Here is an 11038-nt window from a genome sequence, read left to right as displayed (position 1 = left end):
GCTTTTGGCCCATCATCAGTATGGTGCAGCCAAGTGTAAGGATGGGCAACACTTGGTTACCGAAAGATAGAAATACAAATGCACGGAGCCACCAACAGGAGCCAACCGCACATTTGTGGTTTCACATTTGTTAAGTGCTTCTTTCTCGAAGTGCATCATGAACAGGTTTGCGATCACGGGCGATAGGGAGGAACCCATCGGAGCTCCCTATACCTGTTTATAGATCTGGTTGTCAAATATGAAATAGGTGTTTTTAAGGCAGTGCTCTGCTAGATCCGTGATATGTTGCGGAAAGCTATGATCAGTTCTAATGGTGGCTAGGGCTTCGTTTATGGGTATACTCGGGTAGAGGGATTTTATGTCTAGGCAGAAAACCATACCTCGGGAAAAGTCCAGCAAATGCCCGAAGTTGTATGGCCTTCCAAAAATTCACAAGACGGACGTTCACTACCGAAAGAGAGGAGAACAGGCAGCTACCTTTCCTAGACCTACTCATAACACGAAAACCAACTGGCAACTTGGGTTATACAGTTTACCGAAAACCCACACACACCAACCGCTACCTACAAGCAGCATCACACCACCACCCTACCCAGCTACAATCCGTAGCCAACACGTTAATATCCCGCAGTTTCCGCCTAACAGAACCAAAACCCAAGAATACGACAAATCAGGGAAGCTATCGAAATCGAAAAGCAAGGCCTCATCAACAAAAGGGATGACTCACTAAACATCCCAAGGATTTGGAAAACAATAATTTAAAACAACCACCAAAGACAACCACAAATTGATAATGAACCATCGCAGGTAGGAGAACCGCCAGAAGCCATTAACAACCCTCAGGTAGAAAAACAGGTAGGAGAACTACCAAAAGCCATCAACAACCCTCAGGTAGAAAAACAGGTAACAAATCCATACAACTTACGCAAGCGAAACCATATAAAAACACCACAAGAAGAACCTGACATCAGTTACACCTCTCGAAGCGAAGCAGTAACTCGTCTTGATAATGCCATCTGAGATGATGGCGAAACGTCGACTATCGAATAGTACACAAATTTACTCTTTTTAGCTGCCCGAGCCTTCGCTAATGTTTATTATATACATACGGTCGTTACACTATCATATATATATATATATATATATATATATATATATATATATAGATAAGTACTCTTTGATCATTCCCATATTAAGAGCCACCGGTAGACAGCTGTTTCAGCCTATTGGGCATCGTCAGTACATTAGGCTGGCTGAAACAGCTGTCAACCGGTGGCTCTTAAATTGAAATCAATATGGGAATGATCAAAGAGTACTTATCTATTTATTTTTTGATTTTCATGGAATTATTTTCCAGCAGCTTGACTGCATTAACCTTTCTTGATTTTATATATATATATTTATATGATGATGGGCCAAAAGCCCGAAACACGTGTCTATGGTTTGCCACTTTCTTGAGTGCTATGTCCGGTATTAACTTCTGTTTCTATATCAAGACACTCAATAACTTTCATATTCGTATAATTTCCTGGACCCGGATGTCACGCAGGTAGCTATAGCTGCCTCCGTGGTGATTTTGATAGTTTTCTTGTAAACACAAGATCTATCAACGGAAACCACAAATGTGCAGTTGGCTCCTGCTGGTAGCTCCGTGCATTTGTATTTCTATCTTTTGGTAACCAAGTGTTGCCCATCCTTACACTTGGCTGCACCATACTGATGATGGGCCAAAAACCCGAAACACGTGTCTATGGTTTGCCACTTTCTTGAGTGCTATGTCCGATATTAACTTCTGTTTCTATATCAAGACACTCAATAACTTTCATATTCGTATATATATAATATATATATATATATATATATATATATATATATATATATATATATATATATATATATATATATATATATATATATATACTATATATATATATATATATATTACATATATATATATATATATTACATATATATATATATATATTACATATATATATATATATATATATATTACATATATATATATATATATATATATATATATATATATAGGGGAAAGGGGGGCACATTCAACCATCTCCTGAAAATCATTTAATTATTTGAATTTAGCGCCGAAAAAAATCCCATTTACTCGGCTATACCCACTGACACTGTCTGTGAAGGTTGGTCGCTAGTGTGTGATTTTTACACGAGAAAATAAATTAAGTAGAATTTTGGGGTAATAAAGGTAAGTTTTTTGTTGTTGAATTTTATAAATTTGTGTTAAAGTTTATGGTATTATGAAAACTAGATATTTACGTATGCTTTCGGGAGTTATTAGAGATTATGTTTTCTTAGCGATTCTAAAAGCCGCATGTTATTTCTGAAACAAAGGTCAGGAGGCACATTCAACCACCTAATGGTGAGGCACCTTCAACCAATGGTTGAATGTGCCCCTGGTTTATATTTATGCTACAGAAAATCCTTATAAACCTAACTGAGCTGAGTGAGTGAACATTTAATTTTAGATGATGCGCAGGTATAAGAGGAAGACAAACAGGACAGAAATAAATGAAAATGACATGAGAAATGCAATTAAAGAAGTGATACATAACAGAATGTCGGAAAGGGTAGCTAGTAGAAATTTTAATTTGAGTAGGGATACACTTCATTCCAGAATTTGCAAATTGAAGAAAAAATACTCACAAGAGCGTTTGGCAACCCTATTCAATGAAGACTCCGGCAACGAATGTGATTCTGATGTAAACAAAAATATTTATTCCAGCAAATATAGTGTGTCTCAGGTGTTCACAAATAACCAGGAAATAGAATTAGTGAAGTATATCCAGACATGTTCATATATGATCTATGGGTTAACATATAATCAAATTAGGGTATTGGCAATCGATTACGCATCTGCTTTACCCGAATGCAATATTCCTGTCCAGTGGAGGGCGAATAGAATAGCCGGAATAGAATGGCTTAAATGTTTTATGAAAAGAAACAAACAGAAAATAACTTTGAGAAAACCAGAAAGCACAAGTCTGGCACGGGCCATCGGTTTCAACAGAAGAAGCGTATCAGAATTTTTCGAAAATTATACATCAGTATTAACTAAATTCAATTTCACTCCCGGACAGATTTACAACATAGATGAAACTGAAGTAACCACCGTCTTAAAAACTGTTAGAATTGTTTCAACCAAGGACAAAAAGCAAGTAAGCCAGACTGTTTCCGCTGAAAGAGGGGAACTAACAACATTTGTAGGAATAATAAATGCACTAGGTATCGCGCTACCTCCAGTGTATGTTTTTCCAAGGATACGCAAACCAGATGACTATTTGATTAATGCTCCTACGTCTAGCGTAGCCTTGGGTAATTCGTCAGGTTGGATGACAGGTGATTTGTTCCTATGCGTTTTGGAACATATTATAAATCACACACACTGTTCAATCGAAAATAAAATACTCCTGTTACTGGACAGCAATAAACTTCTGCCGTGACAATGGTATAGTCATGCTCTCATTTCCCCCGCATACATCGCACAAGCTTCAACCGCTAGATGTGGGAGTGTACGGACCATTCAAATCCTTTTGCTCAGTTGCCTTCAACGACTGGATGACCTCCAACCCAGGAAAAACTATAACAATAAGAGAGATTGCCCATCTTACAAAAATAGCTTTTCAAAATGCCTTTACTCAAAAAAATATAACCAAGTCATTTGAAAAACCAGGTCTGTGGCCTTTAAACCGATTAGCCTTTCGAGATGATGAGTTTCTTCCAAGTTATGCGAATTACATTGAAGAAGACGATCCTGTTCCCCAGCATCGGATAGACGACACACCAGCAGACAAATAGCCTGGACCAGAATCAGGAAATTCACAACCGCAATGTAAGTCATCTTTTAAAGTGACGCATGCTAATTATTCTATCTTAAAAATCCAAGCAGGTAATCTACCAATATCCAGCATAACCGTGCCAAAAAAAACAGGTCCTTCAAGTTCATTTACTTCACCGCCACCTACACCTATAAAGATTGTTTTATCAAGCTGCAAGAACAAAGAAGGTGCTTACATAAAGTAGGTAATCGATTATTACACACAAAATTAATATTTATATTTTTTTAGACGAACCTTCAGTCTCTAGCAACGTTATTACTCCAGAAATTGTTAGGCCCTTTCCCCGAGCTACTGTAAAGAAGACAAAGAAGACGAAGAGTAGAAAAGGAAAGTCTAGAATTTTCACCACTACGCCAGAAAAAAATCGTCTGGAAGGAATTGAGAAGGAAAGAGAAAGGCGAAAACAAATTCAGTGTGAACTAAACCAAAAACGGCTGCTGAAGCAAGTGTTTCCAGAAAATAAAAAGGCAAAGATTGCAACAAAACTCACCAGGAAAATGAGCACAAGTAGTTCAGATTCTGACGAATCCATTGTTCTAGAATCGGAGGAAATTTCTGATGATTTTAGTGATGAAGAAAATGTGCATCTCATAACAGATGATGATGATATTAATAAAAATGACTTTGTTTTGGTGAAGTTTCCTCTAAAAATGACTGTATCTTATTACGTAGGAAAAGTCATAGAAAGTTTAAACCTCAATGAATTTCAAATTAAATATTTACGTCGAAAGGTACCAGATTACAAATTTTATTACCCTCTAGTTGATGACATATCTACAGTTGACCGCCGTGATCTTGTTTTAAAGTTACCGAAACCCAATTCAGCTAAAACTGAAGAACCTCTTCTTTACTGACTTTCAACATCAACTTATCCTCTTATAATGTGAAGTAAATGGCGTTATTTATTATGTCTTTGTCTTGTGGTCTCCATGCGAGCCTAAGAATGTATTTTAAGTTGACAAATAGAGTTATTATGCATAAATATATGAGTTATCATATTACTGACGTCTTGGTTTAAACCGCCCCTGACAGTGGTTGAATGTACCTCACCGGAGGGGCACTATCAACCATTTGCAGACATTTCTCAAATAGGACAACAAAGACAACATACAAGTACTTACTTTACTAAATGTCAATTTTTAAAAACTGGTTGAATGTGCCCCCCTTTCCCCTATATATATATATATATATATATATATATATATATATATATATATATATATATATATATATATATATATATATATATATATATGAATAGACTCGAAATACAACAGTGTATGGGAATTTCAAAAACATCACGAAGGAATTCAGATACAAAAATACAGCAAGGACACCCTGTACATATATTGAAACCCACAGCTTTGACCGGAAACAAGCAAATAAGAGTGGGAAATTCAAAACATTCTTACATCAAAACACATCGAAATACGAAAAACTGATAACTGATATAGGTTAGAAAGAAATGTCAGATAAAATTAAATTAACATCTGTGATAAAAAAACGAAAAAGGCATGATAAACTAATTGTTATTATTTAGGAATGATGTAAAATTGAAAATTCATTATTGTGAATCACTTCCTTAGAAACTGACATGAAATGATGCTTTAGGAAAATATTTATATTTACATAAAAGTGAGGTTAACTATTGTTGTACGAAACTATAAAATGAAAATGTATCTAAATTTAGGAGCCAATGTTGAATTAGTAGAATAGAAAATTTTCCTGAAAAAGAATTTGAAAATTTGTATATGTGAAAATTGATAGATGGTAACTAGGGGAACGAGAGAGAAAAAGGCGTTAATAGAAGATTTAATACTAATAACAGGTAATCTTTTTGTTTTAGAATGGGTCGAACTAAAACCGATATCCGAAAAATTGGCGGACATGATGCCAACGACATGAAAAAAGCTGTAGATCTGGTAAAGAATGGAACGAGTATCCATAGAGCTGCACAGGAATGCAATTTAAAATATTCAACCGTCAGAAGATACGTGAAAAAACACAAGACTGAAGATAATGCTAGATTCGTTCCGAATTACGAGGTAAACGCTATTTTTTCACGTGAACAGGAAGAGATATTAAAAGCTTATATAAGCGAATGTGCTCTCATGTTTTACGGGCTCACAGCTAAAGAGACGAGGCATTTGGCTTATCAACTGGCAATTGCAAACAAGTTGAAAGTACCATCTTCGTGGTTGTCCAATCAAATGGCAGGAATCGATTGGCTGAGATCGTTCAGAGAAAGGCACAGTGATATAAGTCTCAGAAAACCAGAAGCCTGTAGTTTAGCGCGTGCTACTGCGTTTAACAGAACGAATGTACAATTATTCTTCAATAACTTGAAAGAAGCTTTCCAACGGTACTCTGGATTTGGAGATGGTACTCGTGTTTACAACCTCGACGAAACCTCTACGACGACTGTGCAAAAGCCTCAAAAAGTCTTTGCGCCAAAAAGAAGCAACGTCTGCAAAGTAACTAGTGAAGAAAGAGGCGTTTTAGTAACCACTTGCTGTATCGTTTCCGCTACCGGACATGCCCTGCCTCCCGCCATGGTTTTTCCCAGAAAAAACTTCAAAGCTCATATGCTACATGGTGCACCAGCTGGAACACTTGGTTTAGCCATACCTACAGGATGGATGAACGCAGAGTTATTTGTTGAGGTGATGAATCATTTCATAAAGCACACCTCTGCATCAAAGGAAAATCCTGCACTTCTCATTTATGATAACCACGAAAGCCACTTGTCAATAGAAGCTCTAAATATTGCGAAGTCTTCTGGTGTAACAATACTAACCGTACCTCCCCACACTACTGCAAAACTTCAGCCCCTAGATGTTGGACTGAATGGACCTTTTAAAACTTTTTATAATGCAGCAGTTGACTCGTGGATGCTCCGAAACGCAGGACATGCATTTACAATCTATCAAATAGCTGAATGTGTAGGTCTTGCATACTTAAAAGCAATGACACCGGTAAATATTATCAGTGCTTTCAAAAAATGCGGTATATTTCCGTTTGATGAGTCAATATTCACAGAAGAGGACTTTTTACCAAGTGCTGTAACAGATAGGCCAGACCCACAAATTAAAGAGGTTGAGGATCCCTCTTCACCTACTATTTTTTTGGATCTAGAAACAGGTAGTCCTCAGATTCCATTTGGTGCTCTAGATAAGTCTGACCAACTTCCAAATTTTGAACAGCCAGAAATAAACACCAATGCTCAAGAAGAGACAGCATGTTCTACCATGACCAAACTAGAACCAAAGCGACAGGATTCAGTGCCCAGAATGACTATTTCGCCAAGGCCATCAACTTCACAACAAGGGGCAGTATTCATTACACCTAAAGAGATTAGACTCCCTCTGAAAGCAAGTCCTCGAAACACTAAAAGAAGAAGGACATTAGGCAAAAGTATGATAGCGACAGACACTCCCGAGAAGGATAAGATAGAAGAGAGAAAGAAGAAGGTGAAGGGACTAAAGAAAGTGAAGAGAAGTGATATTTTTGAAGACAAGAAACCAAAGAAAGTACAAAGATTGGAAAAACATGACTGTGACAGTAGTGGCGATGAAACATTTTGTGCCAGTGGATCGTCTTCTGGGGTAGAGATATTTTTAAGCGATAGCGAAGACGACGACCCAGTGATTCTGGATGATGACATTATTTCCAAACCTCTGCCAAGAAACCCTAAAGTGGGTGACTATGTGGTTATTTTGATAGAGACAAATAAAAAGAAAAAATATTATTACGTCGCAAAGATTATAGAAGAGTCTAATGAACCGGGGTATGACTATTTTGTATCCTATTTAAAACTGAAGAGTAAAGTTTTTTATAAATTTGCTGATCCACTGGAACCAGATATGGCAGAAGTTTGGAAAAATGACATAAAATTTATACTTCCTGCCCCTAAAGTTGAAGGCAGTAGTCGCCGGCAAGCAACTTATACATTTCCAATAAATTTGTCACTTTTGTCTTTTCCTCTTTGATTTTGTTGGAAATTTATAGAAGTTTATGTAGAATTTGATATTTTTTTTAAGATTATCAATGTCAGAAGTAAGCCTTAATGCTGGTTTTGTTTTTTGTTAAGTTTACTTCACAAGTACCCTTTTATTTAGATGTGTTTTTTTTGTTTTTGACGATGATAAGGTTCATTACGAAGGTGATATAATTTTAGTTCATTTGATGAAAACTGTTATAAGAAGCTTTTACTTTTTTATATTTCGACTGAGACTAAGACTGTTAATAACGTTAAAGACTGTTAACTCTAAGTAATACAGGTAACTGTAGTGTTCCTAACAATATTTGTAAGTTAAATTAGAGCCTACTAGTTTGTTTTGAGAGTTTATATGACTGTTGATGACAAATACAAAAATATGAATAAATTATTAATTATTATATTACTATAATTTTATTTAATGACATTACCATCAATAAATATGTTTAAATATGCGATTAAGGTAGATTATTCAAGTGATGGTTCACTGTATACACAATGGTCCACTGTCGACTCACCCTCCGATTCACTCTGTACTTATACTGGTACACAGTGAACCATTCGCCATCTTTTAAAAAAACCAATATTACCAATAAACTATTAGAATTGGTGCTGAAATTGATATGCAAAACACAAGTTTAATGAATTACCTTTCGTTTAATGTCAATAGTTCTCAATTACACTTACGTGCGGTGGATTTATAAATGTTCAAACTTTTAGTGGTTCACTGTTTACCATGTTACCCTACTGACGAGTACTGAGTGTAGCACTTTTTTGCATCCGCAAATGTATATTATTTATACATAACAACTATTTTGCATCCGCGATGTTGCCAAAGAATCAAATCGTAAGATACCAATTTAAATTTAGATTTCGCCACTCTCATTCATGTTATGTCTTTTCCGACATATCTTAAGATGAAAATGAGCAAGTTTTATGAACATTTTGTGAAAAAGTTATGAGCAGAGATGAAGAATAATATTCAGTTGAGATAGTTACAGAGAAATACTTATCAAAAATGGGAAGAGAAATGAAATTAAATGAACAATTAGAAGGGAATTGAAAAAAATACTAGAACACTTAAATACGTATGCTTAAAATATGTTTTTCCGTTGACCAGCTGTCGTACTCCTACGAACGAAAAATCTCAGAAGTCGAAACTTGTGCGAGCTAAGGACTGACAAGGTCTTACCTTTTAACGTGTGATTCCTAACACGGGTTGGACGATAGCAAGTGAAAATCGATCGTTCAGCCTGCGCTGCGGCTTGAACCATCGGTCGATTGAGAGAGTGAACAAAGCACCCACGTCGAACCACCCGACAACCGACCTTATTTCTGAAGAAAACAAATTATTGTGGTCTGAAATGAAAATAAATGGTTCGAACAATAAGTGAAAAAGTAATATAAAAAATGAAAATAAAATACTCATCAGTTTTCATTTGAGGACGATTGTAGATACTAATAATCGAAACGTGTCGTGAAGTAATTTGTTCTGAAATATCTGCTTTCATTTTTTCTTATTTTTATTTTTTCATCTTCAACGTAAATTGAACGTAAGAAAGGAATAGCAATAAAAATTAAAGTAATTGTAGGTAAGACAGTTCAAATAATTTCAATACTTTGCCCTTCTAAAAAGTATCCATGAGAAAATTTATTTAAAAATAATCTTATAATTAATTGGCTAACTAATGCAGTAATAATAATTGAAATTATTTATGTATGATCATGAAAATAAGTTAATTGTTCTATCAAATGGGAAGCTCTATCTTGTAGTATTATAGTTTTTCAAGTCATCATTTCTAAAGAAAGTTTAAACTTCATAAATGGGGTTTGAATTCAATACACTAATCTGCCATATTAGAATTTAGAAGTTACATAAGGTAGTTCTGACTAATCATGTTCGGCAGGAGGAAAATTTTGTAATCATTCAAGAGATGATCTTAAATTATAAGCCAACAAATTTTTTCGTTGAAGGGTAAATGATTCTCATAAACTGCACCTTGACCTGACTTCCTCTCTAATTGAAGATTTTGAATATTATTTCTCATTTAAAATATTCAAACGACGATATACAAACTAAAAAAAAAGTAATTTAAATCGTGGATTATCAATTACAGAACAGGTTCCTCTGAATAGACTAGATTTTGGCGGTATTCTAAAAAAATTTTTATTGAAGAAAATTATTTTTTTTCCACTGAAAAAGTTTCTTTGATTTTTTAAATCAACTTATTGATTAAAACTTAAAATGAATCTTATTAGAATTTCTTATTCTGAATTTTTATCTCTTTTATTGAAAAAATCAATCAAAATAATTTATTGAATTACCTATCTATTCAACAATCTCAAGAAGCTCCGCTAACACTTCCAATTCTCCCTTTTCAGAAAAAAAATTCCTCCAAAATTCTATCTATTCAAAAATCTCAAGTAGCTCTGCTAACATTTTCGATTATCCTTATTTCAAATAGAAATTTCCCCAAAATTCTATGTATTTAACAGTCTAAAGTAGCTCCGCTAACATTTTCAATTGTCACTATTTTAAAAAGAAATTTCCCCAAAATTCTATCTATTCAACAGTCTCAAGTATCTCCGCTAACATTTTCAATTATCCTTATTTTAAATAGAAATTTCCCCAAAATGCTATCTATTCAACAATCTCAAGTAGCTCCGCTAACATTTCCAATTCTCCCTTTTTTAAATAGAAATTTCCCCAAAATTCTATCTATTCAAAAGTCTCAAGTAGCTCCGTTAACATTTTCAATTATCCTTATTTCAAATAGAAATTTCCCCAAAATTCTATGTATTCAACAGTCTAAAGTAGCTCCGCTAACATTTTCAATTGTCACTATTTTAAAAAGAAATTTCCCCAAAATTCTATCTATTCAACAGTCTCAAGTATCTCCGCTAACATTTTCAATTATCCTTATTTTAAATAGAAATTTCCCCAAAATGCTATCTATTCAACAATCTCAAGTAGCTCCGCTAACATTTCCAATTCTCCCTTTTTTAAATAGAAATTTCCCCAAAATTTTATCTATTCAACAATCTCAACTAGCTCTGCTAACACTTTCAATTATCCATATTTCATATAGAAAATTCCCCAATTTTCTATCCATTCAACAGTCTCAAGTAGCTCCGCTATCACTTTCAATTATCCCTATTTTGA

At 34.7% G+C, this 11038-nt stretch overlaps 1 protein-coding gene across 1 annotated transcript; it reads left to right on the top strand.

Annotated features, from left to right (window-relative positions):
• Positions 1-2840: 2840 nt before the first annotated feature.
• LOC141479872 (uncharacterized) lies at positions 2841-4959 on the top strand. The gene is made up of 4 exons (XM_074178043.1): positions 2841-3354; positions 3854-3871; positions 3929-4045; positions 4107-4959. Exons 1-4 carry the CDS (start codon positions 2841-2843, stop codon positions 4730-4732), a joined length of 1275 nt encoding a protein of 424 aa, XP_074034144.1. The 3' UTR covers positions 4733-4959.
• Positions 4960-11038: the final 6079 nt, after the last annotated feature.

This window comes from Leptinotarsa decemlineata, unplaced genomic scaffold, assembly GCF_025532065.1.
Source record: "Leptinotarsa decemlineata unplaced genomic scaffold, Ldec_3_MD MMD2_tig00003348_RagTag_RagTag, whole genome shotgun sequence".
Classification (NCBI taxonomy): domain Eukaryota; kingdom Metazoa; phylum Arthropoda; class Insecta; order Coleoptera; family Chrysomelidae; genus Leptinotarsa; species Leptinotarsa decemlineata.
The sequence above is the reverse complement of the archived record's forward strand: the minus strand, read 5'-3'. Positions and strand labels throughout refer to the sequence as shown.